Source organism: Solanum verrucosum, unplaced genomic scaffold (genome assembly GCF_900185275.1).
Source record: "Solanum verrucosum unplaced genomic scaffold, falcon-dt-bn FXZP01000786.1, whole genome shotgun sequence".
NCBI lineage: Eukaryota > Viridiplantae > Streptophyta > Magnoliopsida > Solanales > Solanaceae > Solanum > Solanum verrucosum.
In genome coordinates, this window is record NW_026020076.1 from 41,752 (window position 1) to 63,364 (window position 21,613).

The 21,613-nt window shown below is 30.9% G+C and overlaps 3 protein-coding genes and 1 long non-coding RNA gene across 4 annotated transcripts; 2 read left to right on the plus strand and 2 right to left on the minus strand.

The window, feature by feature from the left end:
- Positions 1-683: 683 nt before the first annotated feature.
- Positions 684-6,558, plus strand: LOC125823961 (DEAD-box ATP-dependent RNA helicase 22). The gene is made up of 7 exons (XM_049503308.1): positions 684-1,043; positions 2,952-3,236; positions 3,403-3,525; positions 3,609-4,048; positions 5,132-5,453; positions 5,793-5,945; positions 6,332-6,558. The coding sequence occupies exons 1-7, from the start codon at positions 771-773 to the stop codon at positions 6,410-6,412; spliced, it is 1,677 nt and encodes a 558-aa protein (XP_049359265.1). The 5' UTR covers positions 684-770; the 3' UTR covers positions 6,413-6,558.
- LOC125823962 (uncharacterized) lies at positions 2,187-2,803 on the minus strand. Its single transcript, XR_007442748.1, has 2 exons — positions 2,739-2,803; positions 2,187-2,279 (listed from the first exon to the last, which is right to left on the minus strand). It is a non-coding gene; the product is annotated as an uncharacterized LOC125823962 (long non-coding RNA).
- A 451-nt stretch (positions 6,559-7,009) lies between the features above and the next one.
- On the minus strand, positions 7,010-9,336 carry LOC125823964 (UDP-glycosyltransferase 74B1-like). Its single transcript, XM_049503312.1, has 2 exons — positions 8,662-9,336; positions 7,010-7,767 (listed from the first exon to the last, which is right to left on the minus strand). Exons 1-2 carry the CDS (start codon positions 9,304-9,306, stop codon positions 7,039-7,041), a joined length of 1,374 nt encoding a protein of 457 aa, XP_049359269.1. The 5' UTR covers positions 9,307-9,336; the 3' UTR covers positions 7,010-7,038.
- A 6,178-nt stretch (positions 9,337-15,514) lies between these two features.
- LOC125823965 (UDP-glycosyltransferase 74B1-like) lies at positions 15,515-17,596 on the plus strand. Its single transcript, XM_049503313.1, has 2 exons — positions 15,515-16,201; positions 16,853-17,596. The coding sequence occupies exons 1-2, from the start codon at positions 15,554-15,556 to the stop codon at positions 17,579-17,581; spliced, it is 1,377 nt and encodes a 458-aa protein (XP_049359270.1). The 5' UTR covers positions 15,515-15,553; the 3' UTR covers positions 17,582-17,596.
- Positions 17,597-21,613: the final 4,017 nt, after the last annotated feature.

Below are 21,613 nucleotides of genomic sequence, written 5' to 3' on the forward strand. Positions count from 1 at the left end.
AACTGAATTATGCGAAATAAACCACTAATACCCTCTGATATATTTTGGAATAAAAAATGTCTTCGCCATTATCTCAAAAGACCACAAATACCCTTAACAGTTAACAACCTAAATTTTTAGTGATGTGACAAGCTACATGTGACTAATTCCTCACCTAAGCGTTGCCAATTAGGATTCCCACTAAATCTCAAAAATCAAATTTAAAATATAAGTTATAAAATTTTAAAACTTTGAATATTCAAATATCTATAATACTAAACTCGATAGTCAATACAAAATTCATAAATTCTTAAAATAAAATTCAAAGTTCAATCTATAATTTAAAAATCCAACTCTAATATCCAAAAAAATTCAAATTCAACTTTGATTTGGGTTGGCCAAAACCATTCCCACACCTAAACGTCATAAACTAAATAATAAAGATCACATAATTACAAAGTAATTTTCTTAGAAAGAAATCAGATTTAATGACCATTTACAAATCGAATAAAAGAAATTATTTTTCAAATCTATAAACATGAAAATAAAAATCTCTCCAAAAAAAAAAGAGTCAACATGTCGAATTGGTAATATCAAAACTACAAGGGCCTATTTGATATTCTTGAAAATGAGACTACCCTGTGCACAAATCTTATCTTCCCCAATGCTTCAAACAATTAATTACTAATACCTTAAACCCTTCAAAAACCCATAAAAGCAAACACCATTTTCTCTATAGCTGTTTATCAAGAAACCACAATTCTTAATTTTAGCAAAAAGGGGTAAAGCTGATGATTTTACAGCATTCAATTTCAATTTGTAAGCTATGGAGGTTGTCATCTCCACCAAACCTCCTCTTGTTCCGACCTTCTGTTGCTTACCAACCACAGTGTTGTCGGATTAGAGCATTTGGGTCTGCTGTTTCAGCCTCTAAAGTTGCTGAAGCAAATACAAATGAGACATTTTTTGCTGAAGAAAGTGTTTCTTGGACCTCTTTGGGTGTGTCTGAATCATTATCTCGTGCTTTATCTAGTATTGGCCTTGATAGACCCTCTTTAATTCAGGTATTTTGTACTTCTTTTCTGTTAAGTTTTGGTCATTATAGGAAATTGTGAGTAAAGATTGAATCTTTTTGGTTTCTTTGATTAAATATGAACTCCTTAAAAGCTGTTATGGTTGTATTATGTTATATCTTGCATTACTGAGTAGGTTCCAGCCCTATGTTGCTCGGTCTCTTCAAAAAATGTCGATAGATGTGTGTAGGATACTCCAAAAGTAGTGCATTTTGGAGAACCCGACACTGGTGTGGCAACAATTTTGGAGAGTCCGGAGCAATATAGGGTACCACTCTCTTCTTATGGTCTGTTAGTTAGATTTCTTACACGATTTAATCTTATTTTTAAAACTATATTAGTTTCTGCGATAAGTGCCTAATTTGAATTAAATGGGGGCCTGATAAGCAATTTATTTGCTCTATTGAGGTCCAAGTATTCAAAGGATTTGTTATTGTTAGACTATTTTTACCCATCAAAGGTTGCATCACTCCTCCTTCATTTGAGTTAGTGACCAGGTCTTCTTTTGGAAGCTCACATAGGTCAAGTTTTTGATGAGCTGGTGCATAAAAAGAAACTTTTTAGAAAATAACTAACAAATTTTCAGTGCATGATCAATATTAATCAAGTTATCCCATAATCACTTATACCAATGATCAAAATCACTTTCAGAATCTGAATCACTTATGTATTTGATCATCAGCACTCCTATAATCTGAACCAAACTGGCTATTTGGTTGAATGTGCTGTTATTTGTGGATTTTGCATCACATTATTATGTACTAAGAGGGAAGTGAAATCATGTCTTCAAATATGCACACGGAGATCATTTAGTGCTCTTCATTCTAGACTTGTAGTGCTGTGGGTACATGTGGTAGGCTTGGTAGCAAATGTGGACATGCTATGGAAGTTTCACTGAGAGGTCACAATGGATTAAGTTAGTTGGGAGAAAGTCACGTATAAACTCTATAATCCTCAAGTATCTCATTTGAATAGTTCAACTGTTCAAAGACCAAGTAGCTAGACAAAACTGAATTATATTTAATACTCAAGGCTTCATGTTTACTTCTCTCTGTATTAGAGTTCTTGCCCCTTGTGTGTTCTTTCTTGTGGGGTCTAAATTTGTGTCATGTAAAGATACAAGTTTGTTTCTGATGTATCATATCCTTTTCTTGGAGACACATTTCATCTTTTTGCATAAGAGCAGAGTCACAACTCACATGAATATCTTTTATTGATGTAGTAAACCTAAGTTACTCGGACTCGGGTGCGGGTGTCCGATACGGGTGCGGATCTAGAGGTCGGATCCTCCATGCTCTAATTTTTTAAGATTCGGGGATATGGATTCATGTATGGATATGGGTGCGGGGATTCACCTAAAAATAATTAAAATATCTAAAAATAGAGTTATAATACCTAGTTATGAGATATTTTGTGGAGAACTTGAGTAGAATCCTGGAAGGAGATTAAAGGAGTGACGTAGAAATTTCTACAAAAGGTATTCCATTTTCTTCAATTTCATCTTAGCTTTTGTATTGATTATAGAAATCATTAAAACCGTCCAAACTTTCCCCATCGATTTTGGTCAAAGTACCCAAAATTGGTTGACCAAATCGGACACGGATCCCACACCCACACCCACACCCATGTCAAGTCGACACGGATGCGGCACCAAAAGTGAAGAGTCCGAGCAACTTAGTAGTAAACCGCAAGCCCCTCTCCCTAGAGTCAGATGTGACCTTTTTCCCACTTTGCTCCCTTGGTGACTCAAAAGTTTCAACTCTTTGCAGAATATTCACCATGTGAATTTTTTAGCTTATAGCACCATGATATATGATTTTAGTTTTCTTCTGAGTATATCTTTCAATTATTGGTTGTAGTGTTAAATCTTATAGTAATGATATATAATCTCAAATTCAGGCAGCTTGTATACCAAGTATACTTTCAGGTGTTGATGTGGTGGTTGCTGCAGAGACTGGTAGCGGCAAGACTCATGGTTACCTAGTGCCATTGATTGATAAGCTATGCCAAATATCTGATAGTTCAGGGGCTATTGCTGGTCAGGATGTCAGGAAGCACAATCGTCTTTCTCTTGTTCTTTGCCCTAATGTTATGTTATGTGAGCAAGTGGTTCGAATGGCTAATAGTCTTTGCAATGATAGTGGTACACCACTTCTCAGTATTGCAGCTGTTTGTGGCCGACAGGTGAGCATTCTCATCGTGATTGTTTATCCTTGTTTACCTGTGAACACTGATTCTTTCTTGCTGTGGATCAGAGTTTTTTTTTTGCATGATGACATTTCTGTGAATGTTAATTCTGCTTTTCCTCATAAACTTGCAATGTCTTTAACAAATAAGAAATTTAATGCAGGTCTGGCCTGTAAAAGAACCAGATGTAATGGTGTCTACTCCGGCAGCACTTCTAAATTATCTCTATTCTATTGACCCAGAAAGGCGAAGACGTTCAGAGTTTATACGTAGTGTTAAATATGTGGTAATAGTTCTGGAATTTTTGTAAATTGGTTATGAGAAAGTGATTTCCCAATATTCAGTCTTAGTCATTTTGGCGGTTTGTAGGTTTTTGACGAGGCAGATATGCTGCTTTGTGGAAGTTTCCAGAACCAAGTGGTCCGACTTATAAATATGCTTCGCTTTGATGAGAAGCAGTTATCTCGTTCTAAAAACTCTGGAGCTGAGATGTCATCAACTTCAGACTTGGAAGAGTTTAGGGACCTAAAAGCAGATTATGGTGAAGATGCAGATGAAGATGAAGATGAAGATGAGGATGAAGATACTGAAGTTGGCGAAGATAAAGCAAATCTAGAAACAGATACCAAGGGGTTAAAGAGAAGAGATTGGCGAAGAGTGAGAAAAATATATGAGCGGAGCAAGCAGTACATTTTTGTTGCAGCTACCCTTCCTGAAAATGGGAAGAGAACTGCTGGAGGAGTTTTGAAGCGGATGTTTCCTGAAGCTACCTGGGTTAGTGGAAATTATCTTCATCAGCACAGCCCGAGGTGCCACTTTTTTCTATGTTTCTTTTAGTCCCATAATTCGTTTCTTTTAAGTAATTCCTGGGGGAGGAGGGTAATGCTGACAAAATGGATAAAATTTTCAAGTATCTGTCCATCCCCCACTTAAAAACAGGTTGGAAAATTGATTTACTAGGATCAGATCAAATATGGATCAATCAATATAACCAATTATGGAAAAAGGGTAGAAGTATGCATATCCATATTATCCATGCTTCACTGCAAATAATCCTCTGCTCGAACCAAGGAACTCGTTGTCTTGGTCTCCACCGGTGCTTCTCTTATCTGCGCACCTCAAGGACTTCTCTGTTCATCAAGAATCATCTTCTTTTTTTGAATCTTTACATGCTTCACATTTCTGATGGAAATTGCAAGGCAGATGGAAATCTTCAAAAAAGTAGTATCTGAGTCACTTTGATGGAACCTAAATTAAAATCCCATCTCTAAATTCCAATCTTGCCGATCCCATTTGTTTTTCCGTTTTCTTTTTTTATTGATTCTCAGTTTTTGAAAATTGAAATAACAGATACTGCAGAATCTGAATTTTTAAGATTTAAAGATTTCATACGGAGTTTGACTAATTACTCATTTTTGTTTCAAATTGGACGTTAGTTTTGAACTTATGTTGGAAACTAACGGAAAATTATGTGTGTGCGAGTTATCATCTTATTGAGCAAAAAATTGGACCTTTATTATATGTTACTCGAGCTGAATTTTATCCATATTAAATATGAGTGGGTCGGATTTTTATTCGTTTTTTTGTCTTAAAACATTTTCAACCAGCCCATATCAATTTTGACCTGCCCATTTGCCAACACTAGAGCGGGATGGCAAGGATCAACTATTTCGTCTAATTTTATAGAAAGTTATGTAAGAGTTTGCGTCCAGATACTTCTTTAGGTCCCAGAACTTAACATCTTCACCAAGGAAATTATGTTGTCATTTGTGGATAGTCAAGTTCTTCTTTTGGCGGTATCAGTACTTCAGTTCAATGGCAATTCTTGTTATAATTTTCTGAGGAGCATTTTAACAAGTATGGCTTTTATCACCTCCCTGCTGTCACTTTAGGTTGGAGCAGAGGTGGATTGAAGTTTCAGTTGACACCCAAGTGGACATTCTCATAAATGCTGTGGAAAATGGGAAGTCTATGGCAGATAGTGTTCCTGGAGTGCTCCGAACCATGGTCTTTGCAAATACCGTTGACGCTGTGGAAGCTGTTGCTAATATCTTGACAGGAGCTGGACTTGAATGTTTCCGCTACCATAGTGATAGCTCTTTGGAGGAGCGCACAAAGAATTTACTTGATTTCCAACAGAAAGGTGGTGTTTTTGTGTGCACGGATGCTGCAGCACGTGGTATTGATATTCCAAATGTTTCACATGTTATTCAGGTTTGTTTTCTTAAGTGAATACATTGTTCTTACCTCAATCAGTTTCTGGTTGTTCTTTGATGCCTAATATTGTGGTTTAATCAATTAAAAAGTAAAACAAAATCATTTTTCTTTATGTTTTGTACCCAATACGCCTTATTGATGTCTCATTCACTAAAGAACATTTCTGCATTTTACTGCATTGCTGGGTTAATTGGCTAGTTGTACATTGATTTTATTAGAGGAGTTACTTAAGTGTACTTGTGATGCCATTATTGGCGTTGTAGTTCCATATACATCTATAGATAACGTGCTTTTACACAATTGTTTTCATGATAAGTTTTCCCCTCCTCATTGTAGGCAGAGTTTGCCACGTCTGCTGTAGATTTCTTGCACAGGGTTGGACGTACAGCTAGAGCAGGCCAACCTGGCCTAGTTACGAGTCTATATTCAGAATCAAACCGTGATCTTGTTGCTGCCATTCGTCATGCAGAAAAAATTGAAGAGCCAGTGGTACGTTCTATATCTTATAACACTTTAAGATCAGGAGAAAAAAGACCCTCTGAACTAGCTTAGTAATAGTGACCTAAAGAAGCCTATGTCAGACTAGCCGCTTTAAGTAGTTACCAACGTATAAATTTCATATAGTTATAGAAGTGTGTGTTTGATTCTAACAGTGAAATACAGCTCGTTATGCTGAAACTGATTTTATAAATAAGCAGTTACGTGTTTGGATAAAAGTGCTGACACTGTTAATAAGCAATTATCGATGGATTTCTAATGTGCTTGACACCTGCAAAAGTTGCTTCTAACTCTTCACTTTCTCGACGGATTCTTTATATACTCATCTTGGAGAGAACTAGTTCTGTTGTTATATTAAGATTGATATGTTTCCACAGGAGAAAGCATTTAGCAGAAAAAGGAGCTTTCGCAATAAAATCAAGAAAAGAGGCAGAGAAGCTTCCTCCCACATGAGGTGAAAATGTGATTTTGTCTTGGGAGTTAGTTTCTATTTGCATTTGTTTCTCCACACTGTTTGTATTTTAGAGTATTATTCTAATATCCCTTTACTGTAAAAGAAATTAATTAGTTCAGAGTATTTAATATGAAAGTTAACACATTTCCCAGTCATGAAGTGAAGTTGAATATAAAGATCACACAAACAAGTTCTATTTTAGGACTGAGGCGTAGTTGTTATTGTTTTTTGTTCACATGAGGTAGAAGCTTGTTAAACGAATGTTGAACCATATTTGTGAAAGGTTACAAATCTTTAAACATACTTTAAAAGACGATATATAGAAAATTTGAGTAACAAAAGATGCTACGTGATTTCTTCCTATCTCCTTATGTCTTCATGGTCAAAGTTACTCGATGAAAAAAACAAAAAATTCCATGTTTAATATAATCTGATTTCATGCAATCAATTGAGCTAATAAGCCATGAAAACAATACAATATAATAGACCACTAGCTAGCTTGTAAGCATTTTAGCTTAAAACAAGTGCTTAAACACATCTTTTATCTTATCCAAACGTTATAGAAGCGTTTAAAAGTACCTAAAATAAGTCGATCTAGACAAAGATAATCAAGGATTTCTTGTACTTCATCTAGCAAGCTAAATTTAGACTATAAACAAACTCATTAATAGTCTTGTCAGAGCTACCTCCTTCACTAACTGTTTTCTTAGCCAAATTTCTCAATTTTGTAGCATTTCTTCTAATCTCATAACTCTTTTCCCCTTTCATTACCTCCTTTAAACAAAACAACAACTCTTCTCTTTTAACAATTCCTAACAACTCATCCAACTTAGGCCTCACACCAATCTCCCATATCTCATCTATAAACTTAGCATCCGTCATTTGATCAGACCATTGTGGCATTGCAACCATCGGCACGCCAAGGCTTAGTCCTTCAAGAGTCGAGTTCCATCCACAGTGAGTCACAAAACAACCAATAGCTTGATTTGCTAGCGTCTCGAGCTGATTGCACCATGACACAATGAGTCCTTTACCTTCTGTGGATTCTATGAATCCTTTAGGCAATTTGCATTTTTCAGTATCTCTTACAACCCAAAGGAAATTCATGTTGATGCCTATTAAAGCATATGCTATTTCTTCCATTTGTTTTGGTGTGAGTGATACCATGCTTCCAAATGAAATGTAAATTACTGATTGTTTTTGCTTTGTTTTTAGCCAATTGAGACATTCTTCACTAAGGGGTTTCCATAGACTTGCTCCATAACCTTTGTCATTTTCTATTCTTCCATCCAAATATAAAGATGGCACCATTGGTCCTATCAACTTTGCTGGCCAAAACTTTGAAATTCCTCTTGCTATCTGAAAATTTTTATACAAAAAAAAAAGAGTTTATATTCATAACAATTCGAATTTGACTAATCAATCTGAAAAATATTTTGAATTTGTCCATGTTAGAGCAATATTAGAGTGGTAAGTTATGTTTGATCAATGTTCTATAAGTGCTTTTGAGAAAAAGGCTAGTTTTTTTTTTTACCCTCCCTAGGAGCTCCCACCCTTTTGCTTCCTTGGTGACTTGAACTCGCAAACTCAAAAACACTTACTCTCTTCGTTTCAATTTGTTTTCTAATTTTGACTTGACACTGAACTTAAGCAAGAAAATAAAACTTTTGAATTCTGTAATCTTAAACTAAAAATATGCAGAATATATCAAAATGTCGTATAATCTCGTGGTCTTAAATATGTAAAAAATTAAAATTGAAGAGTGACGGAAAAAAAGACATTTTTTTTTACATAAACTAAAAAAAATAATCAAATAAAAACAGAGGGAGTCTTTTCTAAACCAAACACTTTTAAACTTTTGGAGAACTTTTCCTTGCCACCAGAAGTCGGTGATAATGTATAACGAATCAAATCCAGAGAAAATAAAATATCAGGATGCCAGACAGAAAATCATAAAAGTGACAAAAGATAGGGGATACAATTATTGAAATGCAACAAAATATATGATTCCCCACACACATAAATGAAGTGGTTCACATTATTTTTGTTCATAAAACACCTCTGAAATTAGTTTCGCTTCTAAATTATTGATAGTTTTAAAAATATTTTTTTATTTGATTAACTAAATTTAAATATATTCTTATATATTTTCAATCTGTCAGATTGTCACATGACATAACAAGTGATTTTAAATTCTTATAGGAGCACGAGATTTTTAATAAAAGTCGAGAGAAGAGTTGAAAAAAGACGTACCTCTCCTTCAAGCTCTTGAAAAGAATTGTCAAAAATCCAATCAGCATTTTCCAGATTAGAGAATTGGCTCATTTTCATAGCTAAATAAGCAGGGTAACTTTCAGGCTCTCTAATAAACCCAGGAACATCAATTGGGTACAAACAAGGCAAACCAGGCAATAACAATGGCTCATTTTCTTCGATTTTCACAGGCAACGAAAACGTTCCATGGTGAATATGAGCAAACACAGCACAAACTGTAGCTGAATTCGTAAAAAAAGATGCTCCATATATCCCATGTTTTTTCGCGACATCAAGAGCCCATGACAAGAATGAATCATAAACAATGCAACTTATAGGATGTGTTGAATTTTCGTATTTTGTGATTATTTGTGATAGAGTTCTCGAACCATTTTCTTTGAACGATTTGAGGAATACGTCTGTATTTTGGGCTTGAGTGTAACCACCTTCGTCAAATCCATCAGAAATTGATTCAACTGAGATGTTAGGTGAATAAATAGAGTTAACAGTGTATTTAGTTGTGGCTATTGTTGATTTAACACCTTTTGAAGCTAAACGTTTTGCAAATTGGAGAAGTGGGTTAATGTGACCTTGGCTTGGGTATGGTACTAATATAACATGAGGTTGAATTTTTTTACCTACCATTTTTGGTGTATACAATATGATAGAAAAAAGAAAGTTATTAATGTGTTTGGTAGCGTTTTTATTTGAATGATAAAAAAATGAAACGATATCGAAGATTATTTATAGGACAATTATATGTTCTACTTGTGAGAAACTCGGCATGATGTCATTCTTACGCGGGGTTCATGACGTTTTTTTTCTTCAAAAAGTGATTTTATTTTGTGTATAAAAAGTGTTGATATTTTTTTCCACTTGAAGTACTTTTTTGGCCTATATATTATAAAAATTGTTTATAGGGTCCCCAAATCCTCAATATCATGATGTATTGAATCATCATTTTTGTTAAAATTTCAGATGGAATTTGCTTCCTTATGTCGATAGGCTTACAAATGAATAGGTTTTTGGATAATTCCTAACAATTGTTATTAGTCGTCATCATTATTAGCTGTCGTCATTATTGCATCCGCAACAGTTACATGTCGCCACCACTTAATAACAATTGATAATCATAATTATTAGTCACTATCACTACTAAGTTCTCTCTCACTCTAATTTTATGTGGTGTTTTTTCCTTTTTAGTTTGTCTCATAAAGATCATGTCACATTATTATTATAATTAGAAACAATTTAACTTTAATTCATCCTTTACCCTTAACGAAGAGCCTATTTGGATTAACTTAAAAAAATAGTTTTAAGTTAAAAAATAAAAAGTCAAACTGAAATGACTTTTAAGTCAAAAAATAAAAAGTAGGTAGGTCTAATTTTGGTTTTCAATTTTTTAAAGTCATTTTTAACTTATTTTATATTATTTTTAACTTTGCCAAACACTCCCCAACTTATTTTAAGTCATTTTTAAACTTATTTTAAGTTGTTTTTATATTTGTCAAACACCTCAGAAAAATAAAAATTGACTTAAAAGTAGATTAAACCAACTTTTAAGCCAATCTAAACACCATCGAAATGAGTCTCAAGTCTCAATTATGTACACAAATATCTAAGGATTATTTTAAATCACAAGTTTCAAAATTCTTTTTTTTCCTAAACTTCGTGTTAAATCAAAGGATACCATATAAAATGAGAGGAGGGCAGTGCTAGTTATACTATCAACCACCATCACCAATATAGCCGGCTAACACCCACAATCCATCTTAGCTATCGCGACCACCAAATCACCAAATAATTTTATAAAAAATATATTTTAATATGTTGATAAATTAAATTTACTATTGTATTTGAACTTTGTACTCTACTTAAATAGCAATAAATATAATTAATTTTTATACATTTAGATGTTGACAAATTAAATTATCTTAAATATTTGATACTCAAATCTCAATATAAATCTTAATATTTAGAGGAATAAACACATTACTCCTCTATTTTAAATTGATTGTCCAATTTTGACTAAACAGAAAATTTAACAAAATAAAAAAAATACTTTAAGTAAATAGAGATTATTTTTTTCGTCTAAAAGGTGTTGATATTTTCCCTCAAATGAAGTACTTCTCTATCCTATATACATTCTAAAAGCTGGTTATAGGGTCCCTCAAATCCTCAATGAATCAATATCATGAGCTATTCAATCATCATTTTTGTTAAAATTTCAGATGCAATTTGCTTCCTCTCTCACATGTCGATAGCCTTACAAATGAATTAGGTAATACTTTCTTCATTTTAATTTATGTGACCTAATTTAATTAGGTACTATGTTTAAAAAATATGAGAAGACTTTATAGTCTTATAATAAATAACTTTTTAAATAACTATTCTAGTCTTTTAAAACTCATTATCAACAATTCATCACTAGCTATACTACCGACAACAATCACCATTATCGCCAGTCAGCACCCAAAAGTTATTCTTAGTGCGTCATCGCGACACCTAAATCATCCAATAATTTTCTTAAAAAACATATACTTTAATGTGTTGATATATTAAATTTACTAATATATTTTAATTTATATGAAGTTTATACTCTATTTAATTTTCAATAAAAATAAATATTTTTTATACATTTAGATATTGTAAACTTTTTTATCTTAAATATTTAATATTCATATTTGTATTTTAATTCAAACGTCTTGATCATATGTATTTAGAACTACTATATTAATCTAAAAAGGGAATAAAGCTTAACACGGGATGCCTAGTTGATTACTTTTCAATTGATGCCTAATTGCCTACTTTTAACGCATGAGTTTTGATAATATTTTAAACTTGTATTTATTTTTTCGCACGTCTATATCAATTTTTAACTCATGCTTATTTCTAATGCTAAGCTATTTTAAATAAATATAAATTTATGCAATTATATAACTTAAGATAACATAATTTCTAAAATATCTTTTCTTTTTAATTAATAAGAAAAATCTTTTTTTTCCTTCTCTCTCTTAATATCTAAATACATCACTTCACATCTATATATAAGATACATTATAACTTTGTTTTTATACAATGTAGTTGGTACAAATGTCATTGTTGATACATTACCCCAATTATTACAACCTTAAATCAATATGAATCTGATTAGTAATTATGTATATGATACATAACTTATATACCATTTCTTATGTATTAGACGAAGGAGCAACGTATCCGCGAGTTTTGAAAAAATCAAAATTATTGCAATTTAAAAAAATTTCGGAATATGATATAATTAATTAGCGCTCAAATTATTAAGATTTATGTACTTTGTACTGGTTTTAATCTATACTTATTTCAATTCGTACAATTTTTTAGGCCGTACTTATTTTGAATTTTGACCAGTACAAGCAATACATGATTGAATGCCGCACGAATGAAATTGAAAAACAATTTTACACGACATTAAAAAATAAAACAAAAAAATCAAGTGTTCAAATTCAAATTGAATATTATCTGTTTTTTAGAATAATTATACAATTTGTAAGCTGCATATATGCTGTTGTGATTAATTTGAATTTGAATACTTGTATATAAACCAATAGAGACTCAACAGTAATAAAACGACACACACACACACACACACACATATATATATATATATATATATATATCAATTTTTTATTATTTTTTTTGCTTAGGATATATATCAACTTATTATTGAGATGAATAGAGACAAAAAAGACGGCAAAATGAGACAAGAATGGGAAATTCTTCCCTTAAACTTTATTTTCTTGTTTAACCATTTGGTGATCGGTATTTATTTTGGACTCGACTAATTGAAGATCATACTAAATAGTCCGATACTCCTATTTTAGAATATAAAGTGTTTTCTATTAAAGATAAGACCTTTAAATAAGCTCGGACTTCCACAAATAAAATAATTTTTTACGTAACTAATCAATTGAGTTACTAAAATTTTTTGATCAGTCATATACTCATATTTCTCCATTTAATAAATGTTTTTTTCTAGAAAAATAACTTGCGATAGTGAAACCTCGTACTATTAATGAATTGTGTATGTGAACATAATCAAGGAGGAAGACTTTGAGATAGTCAATTTAAATTTTGAGAGTATTTAATTCCCTATTATGCTAGAAATGAAAGTGACGTGAAAATCCCGGTCGGGTTTCTGAATATTTTTTATGAAACGAAAGTATTTAATTTTCATTTAAATAATGATAAAAAATAAAATTAAAAAAAGATTCTTAATTTTAATCGGATTGAAGTAGGATAAGTACTTGCTGATAAAATTATATATATATATATATATATATATATATATATATATAATATTTGAAAAAAAACATATTTTGATTTATTAAATAATAATAAAAGTATTTTTAGATTAAATTATTAATAATAATAAATATTTGCTACCCTCAATATATTGTAACTTGTAAGGCTATCGACATGGCCACTGGGGCCCGGAGTAAAGTATACTTTTAAGACACATGCATGGTGGGCGTCGATAAGGTTCTGGCGAATAAGACGTGAAGTTTTTGAAGATGAGGCGTGTACAACACGTTAACTAAATTACAACTTCAAAGAAGAAACAAAATAATTTTATAAAATGCAGGTGGAATGATATGAAAGATCCGTATACTTTGTTTCATTTGTCATTGGATTCTTATACTTATTACTTTGCTAACTAAATTTTTAAACGCATCAGAATATAATATTTTAAACCTCTCTGATCATTGACCCTAATTTATGTGATATTAATGTTGTTGAGTTGGACAAATACATAATTACATGTGTTTTAAAGCGAGTTAATATAATATTTTACGTTAAAAAATAATAATAATCAATTTTTAAAAATTATATTAAAAAAAAAAAGAACTTTCGCAAATAACCATTAAAAAATAGTCTAATTACGCTCCATAACTATAGTTTGCTAATTACCATTCGTAGTTACATGTTATAGGGAGGAGAGTGACGAGCGAGACTGGGAGAGGGAGGAGAGAAGCAAGCGAGAGAGGGTAGAGAGTGGGAGAGAGGTGAATTGTATATGTATATCGGTTATATAATTGTATATTACACATACATATGTATTTGTTTATTATGACGAGCGAGATTGGAAGAGGGAGGAGAGAGGCGAGCGATAGAGGACAGTAATTTGTATAATTCGCATCTCGTTTCTATGCTTCGCAGGTACGTTTGTGTAATTCGCGTGTTTTTGTATAATTGAGTAATATAAAGTTTGAAATTATACAAATATGATAAACTTCGAAATAACGAATTGATACAAACATAAACATATGAACTTTAAACAATTATACAAAATATATTATACAAATTACATTATATAAATTATATTATACAAAATCCGAAAACTACACGTTTATACAAACTTTAAAAAGTTATACACAAAAAAATTAATTTTTAAATTTTGAATCCGCCTCGATAAAAATCCGCGTCTCGAAATGAACAATTAAGATGTGACATGGATTGGGTTGTGACATGTGCCATGCTCAGTGATTCTATATATAGACAACAACATTAAGCGTGGTACCAGAAATGGAAATATCAACCGAATTTAAGGCACAATTATTACGTATGTTTTGCTGACGTCACTTCTCCATGTAAGCAATGACGTCACTCTACTAGTACCATATTTTATTAATTTGCTTCAATTGTTTTTATAGTAGTATGTAGAGATGTCAAAAAGGGCTGGCCTAGCCCCACCCGGCTCAAGCCTCGCAGACCAAGGAATTTGAAAGGCTATGGCAGGCTGGTCCTTCATTCGGAAGGGCATGAAAATGCTCAACCCAATCCAACCCAACCCTAGAAGGACCGAGGGCTTGGGCGGGCTAGCTCTTTTTTTTTTCTTTTTTTTTCAAACTTATAATTCTATAACATCAAGAAAATGAGAAGGTTTTCAAATCAAATATGACCAACAATGGTGTTGATTTAATAACACTAGCAAGAAGTCTAATGTAATTAACATGTATCTCGCATACCAGATACGCGAGCGAGATAAGAGAGTGACAAACAAGATTAGAGGAAGGCGAGGGCGTGAGATTTGTATATGCATCTTAGATACATGTGAATCTACTTGGATAGAGTGTATCTAGAACAAATTAACCTAATTTTGAGTCCATATATTTCAAGATACATGTATCTGGACGTACCAAAATCTGGTAAGATTCATAATATTATAAAATAACGTGTATTTAAGTAATTAGATTATATACTAGTGAAATTATTGTAAGTTACCCTTAAATAAAAAAATTTGGCCCATGGGCCGACCCCGGCCCGACCTCAATCAAGCCTCAAAGTCCAAGGGTTTATATGAACCGGGCTTATAAGCCCTAGTTTTACATGGAATAAAAAATTCTATCTCAACCCTACCCAATAACAGATTGGGTTGGGCCGGCTCCACGGGCTAAGCCCATCTTGACGGCTCTTGTAGCATGATTAGATTTACTTACCTGATTTTAAGTCAAAATACCTTTTTAAGTTAAATTAAAAATTAATCAAACTCAAAAATCAATACAAATATTATATTTCATAAGTCACCTTTAATTTTTTCAGGATAAAATCAAGTCAAAAGTCAATACAGACATTAAATCGAGGTAATCTACTAGTACACCATACAATTGTAGTCAAAATACCTTTTAAGTAAACTAAAAATTAGTCAAAGTGAAAAATCAATATAAATATTATATTTCATTAGTCTCCTTTAATTTTTTCAGGATAAAAAAAGTTAAAAGTCAATACAAACATTAAGTCGAGGTAATCTACTGTACAACATACTATTGTAGCCTATAAATAATGCATATCATTCCATTTTCTTTCAAACAAATTATAAAGTGTTTGGTTTTCTTTATTTTATACCAAAAAAATGGCCAAAGTCACAACAATTGAGCCTCATGTTATATTAGTACCATACCCAAGCCAAGGTCACATTAATCCAATTCTCCAATTTGCTAAACGTTTAGCTTCAAAAGGTGTTAAATCAACAATAGCCACAACTAAATACACTGTTAACTCTATTTATTCACCAAACATCTCAGTTGAACCAATTTCTGATGGATTTGACGAAGGTGGTTTCACTCAAGCCCAAAATACAGACGTATTCCTCAAATCGTTCAAAGAAAATGGTTCGAGAACTCTATCACAAATAATCACAAAATACGAAAATTCAACACATCCTATAAGTTGCATTGTTTATGATTCCTTCTTTCCATGGGCTCTTGATGTCGCAAAAAAACATGGGATATATGGAGCATCTTTTTTTACGAATTCAGCTATGGTTTGTGCTGTGTTTGCTCATATTCACCATGGAACGTTTTCGTTGCCTGTGAAAATCGACGAAAATGAGCCATTGTTATTGCCTGGTTTGCCTTGTTTGTACCCAAATGATGTTCCTGGATTTATTAAAGAGCCTGAAAGTTATCCTGCTTATTTAGCTATGAAAATGAGCCAATTTTCTAATGTTGAAAATGCTGATTGGATTTTTGATAATTCTTTTCAAGAGCTTGAAGGAGAGGTATGTTTTTCAATAATTGGTTGGGGCCTCATACATTTGGTTGCATGCTAATAATTGTTCCAGCATCTTTTGTTACTTTATTTATGACTTTTGTGGGACGGGGAGATGATTTTCTAGCCTTTTACAAACAAAAAAAATACTTTACGTCATTTTTTATAATAGATTTTTATTTTTACGGTACTGTCAGGAGTGGACCTAGAGGTAGTCGAGGGGTTCACCCGAACCTTCTCGGTAAAAAATTACATTGTATTATATGGTATTTTTAAGCTTGAATGTAAGATTAGAAGTTGACTTAGTGGTTGGGGATATCAAAACTCACGTTGAGGTTTCAAGTTTAAATCTTAGACACTACTTTCTTCAAACTCTCTTAATCGATATCTTGGATCCGCCACTGAGTACGATTTGAACATTTTAAGAACAAAAAAACTTTAGCGCTTTATGTTTACCACTTATATTATTCGGATACGCTATGCTAAACTTTGAATAGTTGAAGGAAAAAAGATGCCGGATATTGGATTATTCGGATACGTTGTGTTACGCTAAATACTTATATTTATCTTTCTCTTTAGTCAGTTTTAAAAAGAATATTTTTTTTCTTTTTTGGCTATTCTTTATCTAAGACTACAAAATTAAACGGCATTTTAATTTCAGATAGCAAGAGGAGTTTCAAAGTTTTGGCCAGCAAAGTTGATAGGACCAATGGTGCCATCATCATATTTGGATAGAAGAATAGAAAATGACAAAGGATATGGAGCAAGTCTATGGAAACCCCTTAGTGAAGAATGTCTCAATTGGCTAAAAACAAAGCCAAAACAATCAGTAATTTACATTTCATTTGGAAGCATGGTATCACTCACACAAAAACAAATGGAAGAAATAGCATATGCTTTAATAGGAAGCAACATGAATTTCCTTTGGGTTGTAAGAGATACTGAAAAATGCAAATTGCCTAAAGGATTTATAGAATCCACAAATGGGAAAGGACTCATTGTGTCATGGTGCAATCAACTCGAGACGCTAGCAAATCAAGCTATTGGTTGTTTTGTGACTCACTGTGGATGGAATTCGACTCTTGAAGGACTAAGCCTTGGCGTACCAATGGTGGCTATGCCTCAATTTTCTGATCAAATGACGGATGCTAAGTTTATAGATGAGATATGGGAGATTGGTGTGAGGCCTAAGTTGGATGAGATGTTAGGAATTGTTAAAAGAGAAGAGTTGTTGTTTTGTTTAAATGAGGTAATGAAAGGGGAAAAGAGTGCTGAGATTAGGAAAAATGCAACAAAATTGAGAGATTTGGCTAAGAAAACAGTTAGTGAAGGAGGTAGCTCTGATAAGGCTATTAATGAATTTGTGGAAAGTCTAAATTTAGTTTGCTAGATGAAGTAGTAGACATTCTTGATTGCTTAGCAATCAAATATGGTTTTATTGTTAGTGTTATTTTCATGGCTTAGCTCATTAGAGAGCAATGAAGATTAGGTTATATGATTTTTAAATTTTCTCATCTTGTATTGACCTTTTGAAATGGGAAGTTACTTTTAATGTTTTGTGTTAATTGTACATTTATAATTTGGATTAGAATTACTCCTTATGTTCTGTATTAGTTGTTATGTTTTACTTTTCAAAAGTTAATTTGACTATTTTTCAAAGTTACATAAGTTTCTAAAATTAAAAGACTATCGTTCCTTTTGGGAATGACTTAAAAAATGTCATATAAACTGAGAAGTGTGAAGTATTTAAATAGTATACAGATGAGTGCTAAGGGTTCTATTTCTTTGAGAATTCTGTGAGATCTAAATATGTTCATAATGATTATGTATCTATATACAGTTAGTTTGTTTTATTTAATCTAATATTTGGTTCAAATCTTGCAAATTACAAAGAAACATGGTTTGGTGATAAACTTTGTCACTGCCTTTATTGGTCAAGCATGATTTTATGATGGGCTTAATTAGATTATTGGTTATTGGGCCTGTTCCAAACTGGTAGTCCGGCCCACCATCCCTGAGGTCTGCCTATTTTATTGAATATTATATTCATTTTGTTTTGTTTAATGTGTTTTACTTTCCTTTTTATTTTATTGAATATATTCATTTTGTTTTGTTTCATCTGTTTTACTTTCCTTTTAGAATGTTTTAAAAAAGTAAAAGTTACTCTTTTCGTTTCATTTTTCTCAGGCCCTACCCCAAACTAAATGTTTCATTTTACTTATCTGTGTAAATCACATAAATATCCTATATTAAAAAATAATTTATCATTTATGACAATATAAATTTTCTAACTAAATATAATATTTTTTTTCTTTAAAAATTGTACTGTCTATCTTTCTTCGCTTCTTTCTCTACCTTTTTTTCTCTTATGCTTCTTCTTTTTACTTTTCTCCTTCTTCGTCTCTTTGCATGTTCTTTCTCTTCCTCCTCTCTTTTTTATTTAATTCTTTTTCTTCTTTTAGAAATTTTCATTTAAATAACTATTTTTAAATGAATAGTTATATTAGATATATTTCATAATTGTATTAAAATCATGAACAATACATGTTCAATACATATTTCAAATTTCACTCATTTTTTTGTGATATCAACCAAAATAATTTAAGTAACACATTTGTAATACATTTTAATATAGGCACAATACATTTGTAATACATATTGCAAACATCGCTCTTTTTCTTAGTGATACAAATCAAAATATAGATATAATACATGTTTTATCCATGAATAATACATATTCCACACTTCACTCCTTTCTTAGTGATACCAACAAGAATAATTTAGGTAACACACTAATAATACATTTATAAGATATGCGCAATACATTTTTAATACATATTGCAACCGTCTCTCATTTTCTTAGTGATAAATCAAAATAATTTATAAGACACATATAGTACATGTTTAATTCATGAATAATACAAGTTTAATTCAGTCTATAGGTTATTGTCTTGTCGTTCATTAGTTACGTTTTTCATTTATTCTTAATTTTTCTCTTCTAATTCAACTTTAGTATTGTGTAATACACTTTTAATACAAATTTAATTCATTTTGTAGTTTATTATTTGTTACTATTAGATTACTTGTTTAATTTATTATTAATATAAGTTTAATTCACTCTATAGATCATTGGTTGGTCTTTCATTAGTTACATTTTTTATTCATGTTTAAATCTCTCTTTTAATTCAACTTTAATATTTGTGTAATACACTTTTAATATAAGTTTATTCATTTTGTAGTTTATTGGTTGATTTGTTACGATTGAATTACTTGTTTATTTCATTATTAATACAAGTTTTATTCAGTTTACTGATTACATAATGTTCTTTAGTTTGCTATATTTTGCACTCATGTTTAGTTTGCTTTTAATTCAACTTTAATATGTCTGTAATACATTTTTAATTCAACTTTAATTCATTTGACAATTTATTATGTTTCTTTATTTGTTACTATTAGATTACTTGTCTAATTAATTCTTGATACAAGTTTTATTCAGTCTTCTAATCATCAACTGTTCATTCGTTTGCTACATTTTGCATTCATTTTTATTTCTCTTCTAATTCAATTTTAATATGTGTGTAATACATTTTTAGTAGTAGTGAAATAATCTGATTTGTCATGTTTTTTTCTTGCACATCACCAATAAACTAGAAAATGAATTAAAAATGTATTACACACATATTAAAGTTGAATTAGAACAAAATAAAACATAAACGCAAAATGTAGCAAACGAAAGAGCAGTCAATGATTCGTAGACTGAATAAAACTTGTATCAATAATGAATTAGACAAGTAATATAATTGTAACAAATGAAGAGACATTAAGTTGCAAAATGAATTAAAATGTATTACACACATATTAAAGTTGAATTAGAAGAGAATTAAACATTTAATGCAAAATGTATTAAATTTTTTATATATTGACAATTAAGCATTACTTCAAGGTGTTACACAGAAGCTAATAATTGTAAATCTTGACAATAAATCAACAAAGAAAATTATACTATATATATCGAGAGAATATTTTTTCTAAATAAAATTGTTTAATCCTAATGATTATTGTGTTACTATATTAAGGAAACATCTCCAATTTATAAAAGTGCGAAACTTTTTATTCAACAAAAAGAACAATAATCAATAAAATGGGCTTGCCCATCTTTAAGTTTAAAAAAAAAACAAAAAGAACAATATTTTTTCACCAAGATTTTTTTTTTAAAAAATAATATAAACATGATAAAAATTCAAATAAAATAGAAAAGTAATAATCAAGATGAGCAAACTTCCATTTGAGATATGTTTGTTTCACCATTCAATTCATCAAAAAGTATTTGTCATCCTTGCTTAATAAGGAGAGACAGAAAAAAGAGAAAGAAGCGAAAGAGAGAAAGCTGACACAACTTTAATAAAGTAGATAATATTGTTATATATTGCTATAAATAGTAATAATTAGAGAGTATATTTAAAATAAGTAATTATTTTTTAAAAGGAATCCACCCAAGTAATTAATCCTTTAGTAAATCAAGAAAGTTTTGTTACTTTTTCCTTCTACAATCTTTTGTATTAAATAACTACATTAAAAACAATATTTAGAGTTATAAAATATTATTAATTTATAAAATAAACTACTAATTAAAGGTTTCTTAAAAAGTGTGACACATCAATAAAAGTCAAGTAATATAAAATCAAGAAACTATTATTTTGCAATATTTGACCTAAATGGAGTTAATTTGTTAGTAGCATGTTTTGGCGGTATAAAAATATTTACATTGTTCGCATGAACAAACTTAACAATACAAGTTTAAATTTTAGGTACTCATGATGTAAGAAATATTTATACAGCTACGCCACTTAATAAAAAATAATTATACATAATATTTAATGAAAAACATTAATCGACTCCGATAAATTAATAACTAACCTGCTATCGCATGTTAACATTCACTTGTTATACCATAACTTGGCTCGTGAATTATAAGCTTTAATTCAACCAGCATAGACTAGTCATCAAAGAATATTAAAACATCTAAATTATTTGGTAGCTGGATAAGATTCAAATTATTTATGTATTATCTTTGATATAATTTATACGATATTTGATAGGTAGATATAAAATATATTATTCATAATTTCATATATAAAATTACTACGATATTTGATGATAATTTAGAAATCGCATAACTAATACATGTATAAGTTATGAGAGAATTTATATATTATTTTATGCATGATAGAATGTGAAATAACTAATACATGAATAACTAATCCCTGTATAAGCAATACATGCATAAAATAATACATTAATTCATTAATTCTAACCAGCTACCAAACGACACAACTACACTAAATAAGAAAACCACCATCACAACATTACATCAAAATCTCAAAACACATATTCTCATATATTTTTTTTTATAGTAGCCTTT

Coding starts and splice junctions, on each gene's coding strand:
- LOC125823961 (XM_049503308.1), top strand. CDS start 771: ATGATTTTACAGCATTCAATTTCAATTTGTAAGCTATGGAGGTTGTCA. Junction 1,044..2,951: donor ATAGACCCTCTTTAATTCAG/GTATTTTGTACT, acceptor TCTCAAATTCAG/GCAGCTTGTATACCAAGTAT. Junction 5,454..5,792: donor ATGTTTCACATGTTATTCAG/GTTTGTTTTCTT, acceptor TCCTCATTGTAG/GCAGAGTTTGCCACGTCTGC.
- LOC125823964 (XM_049503312.1), bottom strand. CDS start 9,306: ATGGTAGGTAAAAAAATTCAACCTCATGTTATATTAGTACCATACCCA. Junction 7,768..8,661: donor TTCAAGAGCTTGAAGGAGAG/GTACGTCTTTTT, acceptor AAAAATTTTCAG/ATAGCAAGAGGAATTTCAAA.
- LOC125823965 (XM_049503313.1), top strand. CDS start 15,554: ATGGCCAAAGTCACAACAATTGAGCCTCATGTTATATTAGTACCATAC. Junction 16,202..16,852: donor TTCAAGAGCTTGAAGGAGAG/GTATGTTTTTCA, acceptor TTTTAATTTCAG/ATAGCAAGAGGAGTTTCAAA.